This window comes from Polypterus senegalus, chromosome 10, assembly GCF_016835505.1.
Source record: "Polypterus senegalus isolate Bchr_013 chromosome 10, ASM1683550v1, whole genome shotgun sequence".
NCBI lineage: Eukaryota > Metazoa > Chordata > Cladistia > Polypteriformes > Polypteridae > Polypterus > Polypterus senegalus.
This window is the reverse complement of record NC_053163.1, coordinates 172,812,071-172,830,380: the sequence shown is the minus strand read 5'-3', so window position 1 is coordinate 172,830,380 and position 18,310 is coordinate 172,812,071. Positions and strand designations below refer to the sequence as shown.

General features: G+C 43.3%; 1 protein-coding gene across 1 annotated transcript in view; it reads left to right on the top strand.

Moving 5' to 3' along the window:
* The first annotated feature begins 8,314 nt into the window (after positions 1-8,314).
* si:dkey-28b4.8 (sarcoplasmic/endoplasmic reticulum calcium ATPase 2) overlaps positions 8,315-18,310 on the top strand; it is a 50,944-nt gene continuing 40,948 nt past the window's right edge. Inside the window, exons 1-3 of the mRNA XM_039767541.1 lie at positions 8,315-8,749; positions 9,035-9,208; positions 13,854-13,871. Coding sequence (XP_039623475.1) covers positions 9,091-9,208; positions 13,854-13,871 — 136 coding nt within the window. The 5' untranslated portion in view covers positions 8,315-8,749; positions 9,035-9,090. The remainder of the gene's footprint in view (positions 8,750-9,034; positions 9,209-13,853; positions 13,872-18,310) is intronic.

Below are 18,310 nucleotides of genomic sequence, written 5' to 3'. Positions count from 1 at the left end.
TAGTGTCCTGCTGACTGCTCCTTCTCCCAATAAAACCCTGCCTTACGTAAGACATTGCATTAGTCAGACTTTGGGACAATCGATAAGTTCCCATGGTCTGGTGTTTGCTGATTAAGTTACTAGATGCTAAACGTGTTCATTTTAAAGTCCCAAGCCTCCATTTCACATATTCTTTGAAGCATATACACACTGGTCACTTTAAGCTTAAACATATACAGTTGTGCTTGAAAGTTTGTGAACCCTTTCTGCATAAAGACCTAAAACATCAGATTTTCACTCAAGTCCTAAAAGTAGATAAAGAGAAACCAGTTAAACAAATGAGACAAAAATATTATCCTTGGTCATTTATTTATTGAGGAAAATGATCGAATATTACATATTTGTGAGTGGCAAAAGTATGTGAACCTTTGCTTTCAGTATCTGGTGTGAGCCCCCCAATAACTGCAACTAAACGCTTCCGGTAACTTTTGATCATTCCTGCACACCGGCTTGGAGGAATTTTCGCCCATTCCTCCGTACAGAACAGCTTCAACTCTGGGATGTTGGTGGGTTTCTTCACATGAACTGCTCGCTTCAGGTCCTTCCACAACATTTCGATTGGATTAAGGTCAGGACTTTGACTTGGCCATTCCAAAACATTCACTTTATTCTTCTTTAACCATTCTTTGGTAGAACGACTTGTGTGCTTAGGGTCGTTGTCTTGCTGCATGACCCACCTTCTCTTGAGATTCAGTTCATGGACAGATGTCCTGACATTTTCCTTTAGAATTCTCTGATATAATTCAGAATTCATTGTTCCATCAATGAAGGCAAGCCGTCCTGGCCCAGATGCAGCAAAACAGGCCCAAACCATGATACTACCACCACCATGTTTCACAGATGGGATGAGGTTCTTATGCTGGAATGCAGTGTTTTCCTTTCTCCAAACATAACGCTTTTCATTTAAACCAAAAAGTTCTATTTTGGTCTCATCCGTCCACAAAACATTCTTCCAATAGCCTTCTGGTTTGTCCACGTGATCTTTAGCAAACTGCAGACGAGCAGCAATGTTTTTTGGAGAGCAGTGGCTTTCTCCTTGCAACCCTGCCATGCACACCATTGTTGTTCAGTGTTCTCCTGATGGTGGACTCATGAACATGAACATTAGCCAATGTGAGAGAGGCCTTCAGTTGCTTAGAAGTTACCCTGGGGTCCTTTGTGACCTCGCCGACTATTACACGTGCCTTGCTCTTGGAGTGATCTTTGTTGGTCAACCACTCCTGGGAGGGTAACAATGGTCTTGAATTTCCTCCATTTGTACACAATCTGTCTGACTGTGGATTGGTGGAGTCCAAACTCTTTAGAGATGGTTTTGTAACCTTTTCCAGCCTGATGAGCATCAACAACTCTTTTTCTGAGGTCCTCAGAAATCTCCTTTGTTCGTGCCATGATACACTTCCACAAACATGTGTTGTGAAGAGCAGACTTTGATAGATCCTGTTCTTTAAATAACACAGGGTGCCCACTCACACCTGATTGGTATCCCATTGATTGAAAACACCCGACTCGAATTTCACCTTCAAACCAACTGATCATCCTAGAGGTTCACATACTTTTGCCATTCACAAATATGTAATATTCGATCATTTTCCTCAATAAATAAATGACCAAGTATAATATTTTTGTCTCATTTGTTTAACTGGTTTCTCTTTATCTACTTTTAGGACTTGAGTGAAAATCTGATGATGTTTTAGGTCATATTTATGGAGAAATATAGAAAATTCTAAAGGGTTCACAAACTTTCAAGCACAAATGTACATTCTAATAAGCAATGACACTCTTTAACAAGTTATACTTACTTTCCCAGAATTCCTGTCTAGGTCTATTTTGCATATACTCCAGAATTTTATCCAATTCCAAATTTGAAACTCTCGGAAAACTACCTCATGAATATTAATGAGCTAATGAGGTCATTTGTACCCGCTTGCTATTTCAATTAACAGAATATTGTCATTACAGAAAATGTCCATTTATGAGTTCTAAGGCAGTCCTGCTCACACCGTTTAAGAGCCATTATTCAAATAATTCTAAAATAAAAACACGCAAAATGAAATAGGACGAGTATCTAGCATACTTGTAAAAGCACAATTTTCATAACAGCATTGCACTCAGTCACAGCTGCACAGACCGTGTTACAGTCGTCACTGCAGTCGCTCCAAAGACGGTGCATTGCTTTCCAAAAAACAAGTCCTGGATTACTAAAGAGCTAAAAAGTCTCCTGAATGAGAAAAAGAAAGCAAAGAGACTCTGAAGGACGCCCAGCAATTACTGAAGAAAAAGCAGAGTGAAAGAAAGGAAGTTTATAGAGCGAGAGCAGAAAACAAACTCATACAGAATAGCATGAAGGATGTCTGGATTGGACTTGGCATCATTACTGGACTCAAGCAGGAAGCGCTAGAAGGGGATGTGGACAAAGCTAATGTTGTGAACAAAATTTTTAATAGACTTTCCCTTCCACTGCCACCTTCTTCCAATGACCAGTCCCCCAACATCATCTTTACTACATCAACAACTTCCACCACGTCCACTAGAATCACCTTTGATGAGTCCATCTCTGGACATCAGCATGGGCTGTCCTTAACTGAAGGCCAATTGAGGAGACAAATGAGGAAGCTACACACAGGAAAAGTTGCTGGACCAGATGGAGTCAGTCCTCAAGTACATAAGGCCTGTGCTGACCAACTGAAGGTGTAACAGAGAACACCACAAAGGCTCCAGAAATTGCCGCTGCTGTGAAGAACATCCAGCATTGTCTCTGTGCCTCCACCTAATGACTACAGACATATGCTACTTACATCTCACATGAAGATGGATGATCCTGTGGGGTCCTGGATGATGGACTATCTGTCAGGCAGACTGCAGTTTGTGAGACTCAAGGCTACACTGGAACACCACAACAAACAGGCTGGTCTGCTTTTCTCTTCACTCTGTACACCTCAGACTAGAAATGTTAACAGCAGGTCACAACACTTGCAGAAATTCTAAGATGATTCTGCAATTATGGGGTTTATTGGCAAGTGAGGTGAGACATATGGTGGAAATTCAACATCTTATTAAAGAAAGAAGCATCCTCTAACAGGACAATTCAGTAAGCAGGCAGGCAAAAATCAGCAAAATGCCTTGGAGGGAGCGTTCTTCAAAAGCAGTCTGTTACAGCAGGGTCAGAGAAAACAAAGAACAGATGTTCACTTTATAAACTACTCAGTTTACAAGCAGTGTCAATCAATTAAGTTGGGGAGCATGCACTGGTACTGTGCGTTGCTGCCCCCACTACACGACGAAACAACTCTGGATCCCGGTTGGCAACCTCCCAGGCAGACACGCGGTCCAGTCCCACCCTCCGAAAATGACACTCTATCTGCCGCAGCCAGGTGTTACGTGGGTGACCCCTTGGCTTGGTCCAGTCACTCGGGTCCCCAACATTGAGGATCTTACGAGCCGGATCACCCTCAGGGAAACACGCCACATGGCTGTAGTGCCGTAACTGACGCTCCCTCACAATGCAGGCCATGTGCCTCATTCGGGACTCCATGAGCAACACAAAGTCAAACCAACGGTACCCAAGGATTTTCCATAGAGACACACATGAAGGAGTCCAGTCTTCATCTCAGGTCACTGGATAGCGTCCATGTCTCGCAACCATAAAGCAAGAGAGGAAGCACCAGGACTCTAAAGTCTTGGACCTTTGTCCCAATGCATACATTTTTCTCTGGTTGATTCATTGGTTTACACTTAAATGAATTATATAAAATAAAAGTCTGTTATACTATATTCTGGTTCTTCTTATACCTTTGAGTTGTGCCACCACCCTTAAAATTTCTGTGCATATTAAGAATTGTCCATTCTCGTTTACAGGGCATCTGCTGACTTCTTAGTCATCTCTTAGTCATCCTTCAGTTCATTTTGTATATTACATCAACCTTTTTTTATTTTTCCTACCCCAATTCTTGTATTTCAGCCTACGTTTTGTTGTTCACTTGACCTTTATCTGGTTTCCTGGTGTGCATAAACATGTTTCAGTCATTTATTAAGCCTTTATGCTATTTCTTTAAGATGAATGCCATGTTACCCTAAAATTATTCTTCCACACACAGGAGAAGAGTCAGAGGGAGAACTTTGAGAACAGTCTGCAACTTTACATCGGCAAAACCGAGCAAAACAGGTTCAATGTCCAGTCACTGTTCAGGGAGTACATGCAGAGGTGGTGCACTGCTACAAGTATCTGGAGGTCTACAAATTATAGAAAAACTGGACTAGCCTAATAACACGAAGGGACTATATGAGAAAGGGCATCGCAGGCTCTGCGATGCCCAGTGTGATTTTCTATCCTGTGATGTGCTGTGCCAGTCAACATCACTTCAAAAGAGGCCCGTCGAATTAACAAGCTAATTAAAAGTACAAGCTCAGTTATGGGATGCACTCTGGACCCCCTGGAGAAATGAAGACAAGACTGAGTGTCATTATTAACAATGCTGCACAATCCCTCTCTGGTACACCAACACCAACGAATCGTTCAGAAGAAATGTGTCGAGAAATACAATGGGGGCTCCTTTATACCAACAGCCATTTGCCTGTATTGGGGCTTACAGCAGCATTCTGGTGTGGGTTCAAACCATAATGTGTATGTATGTATACATTATATATATATAGTATATATAAACTGCTAAAAAAAATAAAAGGAACACATCAGATCTCAATGGGGAAAAAAATCCTGCTGGCTATCTCTACTGATATGGACTGGGTGATGTGTTAGGAGCGAAAGGATGCCACTTCGTTTGATGGAAATGAAATTGATCAACCTACAGAGGGCTGAATTCAAAGACACCCCGACAATCAAAGTGAAAAAACGATGTGGCAGGCAGGCAGGCGAGTCCGTTTTGCCCAAATTTCATTGCAGAAACTCCAAAATTGTACTCAGTACTTTGAATGCCACCATGTGCTTGAACGCATGCCTGACAATTTCAAGGTGGGGGGATATGTTCCTAATGAGACAACAGGTGGTGTCCAGGGGGATCTCCTCCAAGATCTGGACCAGGGCATCACTGAGCTCCTGGACAGTCTGAGGTGCAACCTGGTGGTGTCAGATAGACCCAAATATAATGTCCCACCCAGAGGTGTTCTATTGGATTGGAGTCAGGTGAGACGAGCGTGGGGGCCAGTCAATGGTATCAATTCCTTCATCCTCCAGGACCTGCCTGAATCCTCTCACCACATGAGGCCGGGCATTGTTGTGCACAAGGAGGAACCCAGGACCCACTGCACCATCATAGGGTCTGACAATGGGTCCAAGGATTTCATTTCGATACCTAATGTCAGTCAAGGTGCCATTGTCTAGCCTGGAGAGGTCTGTGCGTACCTCCATGGGTATGCCTCCCCCCTCAGACTATCACTGACCCACCACCAAAACGGTCAGGCTGAACGATGTTACAGGCAGCATAACGTTCTCCACCGCTTCTCTGGACCCTTTTACGTCTGTCACATGTGCTCAGGGTGAACCTGCTCTCATCTGTGAAAAGCATGGGGCGCCAGTAGTGGACCTGCCAATTCCAGTATTCTAGGGCAAATGCCAATCGAGCTCCACGGTGCCCACTAGAGGACGTCAGGCCCTCAGGCCACCCTCATAAAGTCTGTTTCTGATTGTTTGGTTGTACTTTCACACCAGTTGCCTGCCTACTGGATTTCATTTTGTAGGCTCTTCCAGTGCTCATCCTGTTCCTCCTTGACCAAAGGAGCAGTTACCGGTGGGTCCTGCTGATGGGTTAAGGACTTTCTACGAGGGGCCGTGTCCAGCTCTCCTAGAGGAACTGCCTGCCTGTCTCCTAGAATCTCCTCCATGCCCTTGCGACTGTGCTGGGAGACACAGCAAACCTTCTGGCAATGCCACATATTGATGTGCCTGCAATCCTGGAGATGTTGGACAACCTGTGCCACCTCTGTAGGGTCCAGGTATTGCCTCGTTCTACCAGTAGTGACACTGACCATAGACAAATGCAAAACAAGTGAAAAAACAGTTGGGGGAAAATGACAGTGGCCTAAAGCTGATAAATCATTCATTCCTCTTTTGGGGTTCATCTCATTGATGCCTATCTTCTAGTGCACCAAAGCAACTGAAACTGATTAACAACCTGCTACTTAACTGACCAGATCAATAGCCTACAAGTTTCATTGACTTGATGCTATACTCTGATTAAAAAGTGTTTGTTTCATATATATATATATATATACACTGCTCACAAAAATTAAAGGAACACTTTAAAGAAACACATTAGATACATCAGATCTCAATATGAAGTTGGATATCTATACAAATAACGACAGGGCAATGTCTTAGGAACAAAAGGATGCCAAGTCTTTTAATGGAAATAAAAGTTTTCTGCCTACAGAGGGCTCAATTGTGTAGACACCCTAAAATCAGAGTGAAATGAAGATGTGGCAGGCTAGTCCATTTTTTCAAAAACTTAATTTCTGCTACTCAAAATGCTTTTCAGTATCTTGTGTGGCCCCCACGAGCTTGTATGCATGCTTGACAACGTCGGGGCATGCTCCTAATGAGACGACGGATGGTGTCTTGTGGCATTTCCTCCCAGATCTGTATGAGGGCATCCCTGAGCTGTTGTACAGTCTGAGGAGCAACCTGGCGGCGCCTAATGGACCGAAACATAATGTCCCACAGATGTTCTATTGGGTTTAAGTCAGGGGATCGTGAAGGCCATTCAATTGTTTCAATTCCTTCATCCTCCAGGTACTGCCTGCATACTCTTGCCACATGAGGCCGGGCATTGTCGTGCATTAGGAGGAAACCAGGACCTACTGCACCAGCGTAGGGTCTGACAATGGGTCCAAGGATTTCATCCTGATACCTAATGGCAGTCAAGGTGTCTTTGTCTAGCTTGTAGAAGTCTGTGCGTCCCTCCATGGATATGCCTCCCCAGACCATCACTGACCCACCACCAAACTGGTCATGCCGAATGATGTTACAGACAGCATAACATTCTCCATGGCTTCTGCAGACCCTTCAACGTCTGTCACATGTGCTCAGGGTGAACCTGCTCTCATCTGTGAAAACACAGGGTGCCATTGGTGGACCTGACAATTCTGGTATTCTATGGTAAATGCCGATCAAACTCCACTGCGCTGGGTTGTGAGCACAGGGCCCTCAGACCACCCTCAAGTCTGTTTCTGATTGTTAGGTCAGAGACATTCACACCAGTGGCCTGCTGGAGGTCATTTTGTAGAGCTCTGGAAATGCTCATCCTGTTTGTCCTTGTCCAAAGGAGCAGATACCAGTCCTGCTGATGGGTTAAGGACCTTCTATGGCCCTCTCCAGCTCTCCTAGACTAACTGCCTGTCTCCTGGAATCTCCTCCATGCCCTTGAGACAGTGCTGGGAGACACTGCAAACCTTCTGGCAATGACACACATTGATGTGCCATCCTGGAGAAGTTGGATTTCCTGTGCAACCTCTGTAGGGTCCAGGTTTCGCCTCATGCTACCAGTAGTTACACCGACCATAGCGAAATGCAAAACTAGTGAAAAAAACAGTCAGAAAAGATGAGGAGGGAAAAATGTCAGTGGCCTCCACCTGTTAAACCATTTCTGTTTTGGGGGTCATCTCATTGTTGCCCCTCTAGTGCACCTGTTGTTAATTTCATTAACACCACAGCAGCTGAAACTGATTAACAACCCCCTGTGCTACTTAACTGACCAAATCAATATCCCAGAAGTTTCATTGACTTGATGCTATACTCTGATTAAAAAGTGTTCCTTTAATTTTTTTGAGCAGTATATATATATATATAAATAACTGTATAAAGTGCTATCTGTCTATCTATTTATTTATTTATGTGCGCGTTTCTTTTTTTCTGTACACGAATCGTGTGCTTCCTAAAGATGATATTGCATATTAAAATAAGTTTTATTTGACTCACTGTAAACTCTGATTGGCTCACCTCGTTCCGGACGACTCGGGGTTCACCTGTTTCCAAATATAAATGTTAATGTGAGGACATAAATATTCTCTGTGCAATGTGGATCTTCTAATTGATGCTGAGAGAAGTGTTTTTAGACAAGCGTCATCCTCGCTTTATGCAACAAGATTTGGATTTTGACGAACGTTAATGCTCAAGGTGCGTCCAGAGCATGTTAGCCAATCAAATACATGCGTCTTCCTATTGCGGGTTTACACGAGGTGCAGGTCTCTTTCCTTTGGCTGTTGCTGCTTTCAATCAAGTGTTCCACCCGCCTCTTCATACACAACGGATTGTCCCGGTTTCTACTTCAGTTGTGAGCTCCAATTAGGCAGCGTATGTGTCAGTCAACAAGCAGCTATTTCTGATTGGTTACATCCTTCTAAGGTTATTTGAGTTCGTTTCCGTCAAAAATGACTCATACATTTTTTTTCTGCCCTCTCTATCTAAATGCCCTATAGCTAGCACGGCCTGAAACCGCTACAGATCTACAAAAAGACATTCTGTCCAGTGTCACGGTAAATTACGGAGAGAGTCATTGAAAAGGGATCGGTTTTTCTCCCGGTAATCTTAAGAGGAAATTCAGCCGTTTAAAGAAAATTAAGGAAATAGCGGCCGGAGTCCAAAGAGCATTTTTTTTTTCTCTCTCTCTCCTTCCCATGGATCAAAAGCCGGCTGGAACTGAAAGATACAACACCGTGTGACGTTTGTTCTCTTCAGGGAATGATGCCATAATAAAACGAGGTAATGGCCGTTTGAATGCGCGAAATGCGCTTCGGGGATGACAGACGGGTCTCACCTCTGTCTTGTGTTATTAAATGTTTCTGAATGAAAACGCGGCTCTCGGGGCTGTCATTGGTGTACGGTGAAATCGGTTGCCTGGCAGCTAATTCGTACAGAATGATGATGTAAAAGGTTACGGTGTCTGTGAGTGTGCGCGCTGCGATCGCACATTGATTCAACGGAGCCTTTATGTTTGATTGCTAGCCAGATGTCGAGTCGTTGATGGCTTTGTGTCTCCTCAAATAGGTTAAAAAAAAAGAACCGAAGACTTCCAAGAAAGCATCGCCGATTACACTTGAATCATGGAAAACGCGCATACCAAAACCGTGGAAGAGGTGCTGTCCTATTTCGGAGTGAACGAGTCCACAGGACTGAGCATCGACCAGGTGAAGAAGGCCAAGGAAAGATGGGGACCTAACGGTAAGTGATGAGCGAGTGCTCACCGGCTTCGCTGACAGCCGCTTCGTTTGGGCAGACGGCGAATTCGCGAGACTGCTTTGAAAGAAAAGATTTATATTATGGCATTGCAGCGTGCCTAAAGACCCTTGACAGTTTCGCAGAGTTTACCGATGCTAAGGGCTAGCGGCAGCCCCCATTTACGCCTCACGGACGACGATTAGCCTTTCCCCATGCAGTAAAGTGACCGTTTTAAGACGATGATGATGATAATAATAACGTGACATTTGGCATCCTATAGCGTATAGAGGGCGCAAACGCTCCCGTCTGGGCTGAAACAAAAGATCTGTATCGGGAATCTCGTTATCTTAATGTTGGGCTTCAAACGGGCAAGGTGAGCGTTCTGCTTGGCCCTCTTGTGATGCCGTAGACCGGTGCTCCCGTTTTGAAATGTCATACATTCACATTTATTCGTTTGGCAGACGATGCTTTTACCCAAAGAGACTCACAAAAGAGGGCAACATAATTTAGCACACATCAGCCTATGGTTATTGAGGAAAGAAGTGTGAAAGGACAAGGTGACAAAATTGATTGCCACAAATGGAGAGCGCAGAACAAAATAACAATGCTGAGGTCACAATCAGAAACGCCCCCAACTAGAGAGCCATCAAAAACACAGTAAGGGGGTCAGGGCTTTGAATGGACTTTGGCAGCTTGTTCCACCAGCTGGGAACTCAACAGTAAAAGAGTCTGGATTGAGATTTGGTAGCACACAGAGGTGGCATCACCAGATGCAGTTCATCATGAGACCCGAGAGGGAGCATAGGACCACCAGAGTGTCTCCATATACATTACCAGTCTATTTTGATGGAAATGCTTGCAGTTTGAAGCTGTGAGGCGCCTGTCAAGATATATATGTGTATAGCTGTGCCCGAATGGGATGTTCTTCTGTTGGGTGGACCGGGAGAGAGGCAATTCCCCCCAACCACACACCCCCAGGGTCACGAGAGGGCAGCCCCCCTAAATTGAATCGAGGCCCCAGGACGGCAGCACTAATGCCACACTCGGAAGTGCTGCCGGATGAACATCAAGGAGCACCTGGAGCGCTTCCCGGTGTAACATAAAAGGGGCCGCTTCACTCCATTCAGAGAGCCAGAGTCGGGAGGTGGAGGAATGAGTGAGTGAGTGAGTGAGTGAGTGAGTGAGAGGAAGGAAAAAAGGAAAAGGGACTGAGCTTTATTGTGAAGAATAGTGGTGGTGTTGCTGATTTGTTGTGCTAAAAGAAAGCAAAAGAAGAGAATAAAAGCGTGTGCTTTTGTGACTTGTGTCTCGATGTCTGTCTGTGTTGGGGATGACCTTCCACAGAATATATTTGTGTATATATGTATATGTGTATAAGTGTGATATACTGTATAATATATAATTTTGTCACAAACTCAAAGAAGCCACAGAAAGGTTTGGGGCAGCCACCCGTATATTACTCCCTGGCTGCAAAAATGGTTTAAAGGTTTGTACCGATGTGTACAGATTGGAGTCCAGAACAGAACTGAGGGGATGGAAGAATGGTGGAGGTTTTAAAGGTCAGTATAGGAAGTAACATCAAAGGGGCAGGAACCGGAAGGGTCTTCATCCATTGGTTTGCACTCAGAAGTGATATCAAAGGGTCCGTAACCAGGGATTATGTCATCAGTGCCAGGTGGAAGTTCCCATGAACGGTCTATAGAAAAAGGAGGAGAAAAGTCAGTGCACTCCGCCACCTCCCGGTCTGGCTCGGAATTATTCTCATTTTCATTCACATATTCTCATTCAAGCCCTTTAGCTGACTCGTGTGTGACAAAAGATATATATAATTTGATCCTATCTGTATGTATGGTGTTCGCAGCCATACCTCAAGTAGCCACAAGAGAAGGAATGCGTAGGAAACAAAGTCACATGACTGACGTGGAACATAGACTTGCTAATACGACCACACGTACACAACGAGCACAACAAATGGATGAGCAGCGTACGGCTACAAATGCTACTAACACTGACAGACATCGTGCCAGCCGTGCACAAGCGACTGAAGAAGCTCGAGCATCCGCAAATGCAGCACGGGTTAAAAGAAATCGAGCAGCCCGTGCCTTGCGGCGGCCGAATAGGTCTATTTTAACCACAAAACAGTGCCGTGATAACAAAATCATTTTAAGGACTTAACAAAACAAATAATTCTTTGCAGAGAGAGTATGGATTTCACAAACATTGAATTTGTAGCCCAATTCGATTGGGCTCTTAGTTGCTAGTGTGTGTGTGTGTGTGTGTGTGTGTGTGTGTGTGTGTGTGTGTGTGTGTGTGTATGTATATATATATATATATACACCGTATATGCTCTGATAGTAGCCCCCGGCATTTATTTGGAAGACTAGCCTTGGCTCCCGGCACTTAATAGAGACCGGCTGCTATTAGAGACCGGCCATTATTAAAAAAAAAACCTTAAGAATATTTTTACAAACAGCTACTTTATTTGAATTTAACATGCTGCATAAGACTGTTAAAGATAAATGGCAATGTCTTTCTGTACCTTTTGCTGCTATTCGTCGTCCGAATCCACAATGACGGCTTAGTTGTTGTCCAGTTCACTATCATCTTCCTCTTCTTCCAAGTTTGTCCGTATTTTGGTCAACCCGGCACGAAAATGAAGCAGTTTTAGAATCCGATATATCCATATTTCTTATATATGCAACGTGCTGACATGCACATGTATTACACACGCAAAGATACAGATGCTTACAATGGACGCTAGTAGGCAAATATCAAAGACCCGGCTACTATTTGACCACGTCCCCACTGAAGCCCGTCACTTATTAGAGACCGGCGACAATAAGAGACTCGGCGTTTATTGGAGCATATATGGTTATATATATATATATATATATATATATATATATATATATATATATATAAAATATATAAAATGAAAAATCCTGGGTTGAGATGTGATTTTCTTGGAGACAATTTAATGTCCCACAAGACAAGGAAGTGAGATAAAAGGACAGCTGCTGTACAGGCTTTTAAATGATCGACGCGCAACATGCAGATCACACAGCACTGATCGAGCACAGAGGAGGTAAAAAAATGTATTTTTATCCCTTGGTATCACCATTTAAGAGGGGTTTTCCAAGGAGCGACCGCATCTCCTTAGCGTGCATTCAGGCCCCCCTCTTCACAACGCGAGAGGCAGAGACGCAAAGTGGCTGGCGCATAGCGCGCCCTGGTGGGGAGGGGGCAGAATAACTCATTCACTACTGCTTTATTACTGTATTACATTCTCTATCTTGCTTTTATTTCTAACTATTAGCTTTTATTCTGTGTAAAGCACTTTGGTCAACTTTCATTTGTTTTAAATGTGCTATATAAATAAATAAAGAAATATATAATGCTGATCCCACTACAAGACATGGTTTAATCTGTGTGCCTGCTGAAGGTATATGCTGTTAACCGCATGACCAGAGACGGATTCAAACAAGTCTTAAAAGAGCACTCTGCAAATCGGAAGACACGTGAGACCCTGCCACATATTATTATTATTATTTACAAGACTTTTCCTCTCAATGGAAGAAAAAAAATTCAAAGTATCTGCACATATACAGTGCCCTCCATACTGTTTTGGACAAAGACACGTTTTTCCTGGATTGCTGCTGCGCAGTTTAAAATTACAAATGAAACGATTCAGACGTCGTGACTAAAGTGTCCATTTCAGAGTTTTCATTGCAGGGGATTTGCAGACATTTAAGTCCCACAACCCTTTTGCTACATACCCTATCGCCCTCAAAGAAGTGGATGACATGGTGAACATACAAAGCAGGGGAGACACAAGGTGATGGCAGCATTAATCCAACAGAGGAACACCTGGATTTCCAAGGCTTTTGTTGGCTGAACTACCAAGCTTTGTTTATTCAACACAAAGGTCAAGTCTGTGCTGATTTATGGATCAGAGACATGGAGAACAACAAAGTTGTCCTCTAAGGAAAACCCAGACCTTCATCCATTACTGCCAATGCCACATCCTGTGGATTCACTGGCCGGGAACCATCAGCAATGCAGAGCTGTGGAAGAGAAGACGGCAGCGCCCCCTAGAGGAGGAGATCCTGAGGAGAAGGTTGGGGTGGCTTGGTCTCACCCTGAGATCACCAGGCACCTACAACACAAAGGCAGACCCTAAACCTGAAACCCATAAAGGGAAGTGTAAGTGCGGACAATCAAGATATGCCTGGATGCAGAGACCCCGATCTAAATGTCAAAAGAATTGTGCTTGGGATGGGGGTAGCTGGTGCAGCAACACGAGAGAGGGGTCTCTGGTGAATTGTCATCGATCGCCAGGAGGGGCGAAGGGCCTAAGTAAACTACTGCCAATTCACCGCACGTGACCTTTCCTTCTTCTTTGACGGTTGAAAATGCCAGTTTTCATTTCAAGTTGCACGTGGGGCCAATGAAATAAATTTATTAAGAAACAATTAAATACTTAGAAAAATGTGTTGAATTAGATATGCGCACATGTTGTTGTGTTTTTATTTATTTCTTGTCACATGTCCCAATGTATGTGTTTCCGTACTTCACTATTTGCTTAATTGGTTTCTTTTTTGTCTTTTTTCTCCCTCATCTCCTGCTGAATGAATGGCCCTGGACACAGAACTCCCTGCAGAAGAAGGTAAGCTTCCATAACTCATCTTGATGGTTTTAATGTCCACCCTGAAGAAGTGACTTAAGTACTGCTCCACAGTTAATATCTGCGGAGAATTTGACGCTTAATGACCACTTGAATTGGATTTCATTTGACCTGTTAAAACATGCATGATGAAATTAAAATTCGGCCCCCTGCAGGTTTACTGATGGAAGAAGCAGCCTCCCTGCTGACAAAAAATAATGAGAGAGCTCAGTCTGATTTAACTCGTGAGTGGTCGAGTTATGGCTGAGAGATGATTGGTGGGCCCTGCTGTATTTTTTAACAATAATAACTTTATTGCCTCGCCTCACCTTCCCTTGAAAGTCTGGTCATATCTGGATGTGTGTGTCCTCAGATGTAGAAACCTTGTGGCCTTTGTACAGTGGATATAAAAAGTCTACACACCTCTGCCAAAATGGCAGGTTTTATGTGATAACAAAAATGAAATCAATAGAAACCCTGTCAGAAACTATTTCTCCTTTATTGTAAAACTGCAATACAAAGGTGAAAACAAATCCGAAACTGTTTAGTGAAAATAAAGATCCGACAAAAGCCTGGTTGTATTAAAGTGCACACCCCTAAACTAATGCTTAGATGAAGCAGCTTTAGATTTTATTACAGCCCCTTAGTCTTGTTAGGTAAGAGTCTTATCAATTTGGCACATCTGGACATGGTGATTGTTGCCCACTCCTCCTTGCAAAAAAATGTCCAGAACTGTCAAATTATGAGGGCATCTCCTGTACACATCTCTCTCTCTCTCCAGGTCACCTCACAGGTCTGGGTGGGCTCTGGCTGGGCCATTCCATAACTGATCCTCCGCTGATAAAGCTTTGTTGGATTTTGATGTATGCTTTGGGTTATTGTCATGCTGAAGGGTGAAGTTCCTCATCATCTTCAGCTTCCTAGCAGATGCGTGAAGGTTTTGTACCCAAATAGACTGATACTTGGAGGTATTCACTATTCCATCCACCTTGACTAAAGCCCCAGTTCCAACTAAAAAAAGCAGCCCCCAAAGCATGATGGTGCCTCCAACATGCTTCACTGTGGCTGTGGTGTTCTTCTGATGATGTGCCGTGTTATTTTTGCACCAAGCATACCTTTGGATTTATGGCCAAATAGTTCAAACTTGATCAAATCAGACCATAATACATATTTCCACATGGCTGTGAGAGACTGGGTATACCCTTTTGACAAGGTTTAGCCGGGCTTGGATGATTTTCTTTGTAAGAAAAGGCTTTTGTCTTGCTACTCCCCCCCACAATTCAGACAGATAAAGAACACGACTGATTGTTGCCACATGTAGGGAACAACCAGTACTTGCTAGGAAGTCCTGCAGCTTCATTAATGTTGGTCTAGGCCTCTTGGTGGTCTCCCTGACCAGTTTTCTCTTTGTCTTCTCACCAGCCTTGGTCGGACGTCCTGGTCAAGTCACTGTTGCGCCATATTTCCTCCACTTGTTGATGACGGTCTTCACCGTGCTCCGTGGGATGTTTAGTGCTTTGGATACTTTTTGTACCAACCTGTTTGTTTAATACTTTTCAATGATAAGATCTCGTTCATGTTTTAAAAGCTCTTTGCAGACCATGGCTTTGGACGTATTTTCTAACCAAGAGGATATCATAATAATCCTACAAGAACAGACAGACTTTATCTGAGCTCACTCAGGGCCACTTTTATTAATGTCAGGTGTATACTAACTACTATTTGAGATGTGACTTATTGTGATTGGTTGATTCTGAATGCTGCCACATCCTTGATTATTAAAATGTGTGGACACTATTGCAACTAGCTTATTGTAGGATTTTATTTCCTTTTTTCACTAAAACGTTTCTGATTTGTTTCACCTTCTTTCTCATGGCAATAACTACTGGGAAAATTTTAAATTAATGTCAAAGATGTCATACTTTAAATTAAGACTGCAAAATGACAACAGAAGTCCATAAGCAATGCCTCCATGACCAAACTGTTAACTTTGTGAGCTGGAATGTTAAAGGTCTTAATCATGAATTAAAGAGAGAGAAAAATATTCTCTCACCTAACAGGTCCAAATGCTAAAATAGTAATTTTACAGGAGACCCCGTTATTAAGCATGGGTCACTTTTGGCTGCACAGAGACTGGACTGGCCAAATATTCCATTCCAGCTTTACAAAGAAAACTAGAGGAGTGAGAATTCTTATACATACACGGTCTCATTTGTAGTATCAGATGTAGTGTCTGATTCTGAAGGGAGATCGTCATGGGCAATTTATTTAACTGTAAAGTCAGTCATTTTCCAACCCACTATATCCTAACACAGGGTCACGGGGGTCTGCTGGAGCCAATCCCAGCCAGCACAGAGAACAAGGCAGGAACAAATCCCAGGCAGGGCGCCCTCCCACCGCAGGGCACACCCAGCCACACACCAAGCACACACTAGGGACAATTTAGGAACACCACTGCACCTAACCTGCATGTCTCTGGACTGTGGGAGGAAACCGGAGCACCCGAAGGAAACCCACGCAGACATGGGGAGAACATGCAAACTCCACACAGGGAGGACCTGGGAAGCAAACCCAGGTCTCCTTACTTTGAGGCAGCAGCACTACCACTGCACCACCGTGCCGCCCTTAACTGTAAAGTGATTCTAATAAATATCCATCCATCCATCCATCCATCCATTACCCAACCCGGTATATCCTAACTACAGGATCACGTGGGTCAGCTGGAGCCAATCCCAGCCAACACAGGGCGCAAGGCAGGAAACAAACCCTGGGCAGGGCGCCAGCCCACCACAGCTGATAAATATCTACACACCCAATGTAGATGATAGTGACTTCATCCAAAACGCATTTGCATTTATTCCCAATGTGAACACACATAAAATTATAATGGTTGGGGACTTTAATTGTGTTTTAAATCCAGACATAGGTAGGTATCCTTCCACAGGGGCAGTACAGTAAATACATTCTGAAAGGATTTCTCTTGGTTTCATTTTTTATTACACAAAATGTGCAATTTTGGCAGGGGTGGGTAGACTTTTTATATCCACTGTAGTTCATTTGCCAAGTAAGTCTTTGGGCGATGAGTGGTCATGCTGAGCTGGGTTTGCCTTTTTGCAACAAAACTTCCTTAGTGTTATGGAAAGATGAGCCATATTTATTGATTTGTTTTGTTTTTTAGTTAGAAAGTTATGATGTGTAATGGAAACATGTAAATACTAACATAACATCAACACAAATGTAGCAGGAAAGGTCTTGTGAAATGTCCACTGCTGTATCAATGCAAATTTACGACCCGTCTTTCATCTGACACAGTCACCAATACAAAGCCTGATGTCACAATCGGGACAGTATGAGCGTATTTCCATACTCACTTTTTTATATTTTTTTTATGTTGCCTGTGCATGAGAGATTGTATAATGTCAGTGCTTGACCCTCATCATCGTTGCGCCCCTTATGTTATTGTAGGCCTGCTGATCAGTTGCTCTATAGTCAGGATTACGTCCTGCTTGTCAATGAGTGTGTTTTCATGTGCCTTAAAAACACAGTTATTCACAGAAACCAGATTTCTAAAATGCCATGTAAACACTTACTCCGGTTTGAGAAATTGGATTATTGGTTTCTGAGAAAGCAGGTTTTCACCCATAGATCTCTCCATGAGTAACTTGGTTCTTAGGGAATGTAAACATTTAACCAGATTACAGTTAAGGATTTTGTAGTCTGCGCAGATCCATTGCACTCTGTTTGCTTTACACACAGAAAACTGTTCTGCCCAAAGGTGAGTACCAATCAAAAGTATAAAGATCACATCCTAATCGTAAAGTCGAAAGCAAAGTCAGAGTGAGAAGCGGTACAGTCAATAACCAGAAAGTAGAAAAAGAATAAGCGTTTCATTTTGAAAGGTTTTTTCCCAATCACGGATGCAGATTGAATCTTCACGCCAAATTTAAAGGGGAACAGTGTTGTGCTACGTGTGGCAAAACCAGAGCCGCCTGTATCACCGATACTAAATGAATCTTCATGCCAAATTTAAATAGGCATGCTGATGGCACAAGGCGCAATATTAATGCCATGTAGCTTCCATAGCAACACCGGAGCCGCCTGTATCCCGATCATAGATACCGAATGAATCTTCACGCCAAATTTAAAGGGGCACGTTGGTGACGCAAGGCGCTGTTTTGTGCTACGTAACTTCCATGGCAAAACCGGAGCCACTTGCCAGTAATGGGAAAAGTAACCTTGTGATAGAAAACAAGTTGTAGCACCATAAATAATTATTCAATTAGGAAATGGATAAACCCACACAGAAAGTGTTAGAGAAAAAAGCGGCCCAATTTCTCATGTAGCATATTATTCTTAAAAACATTCTCAGAACACACAATTAATAATAGGAAATGGTGGCAGCATCCACAAAGATAAATTTCCTGAGGCAAATACTCGGGCAA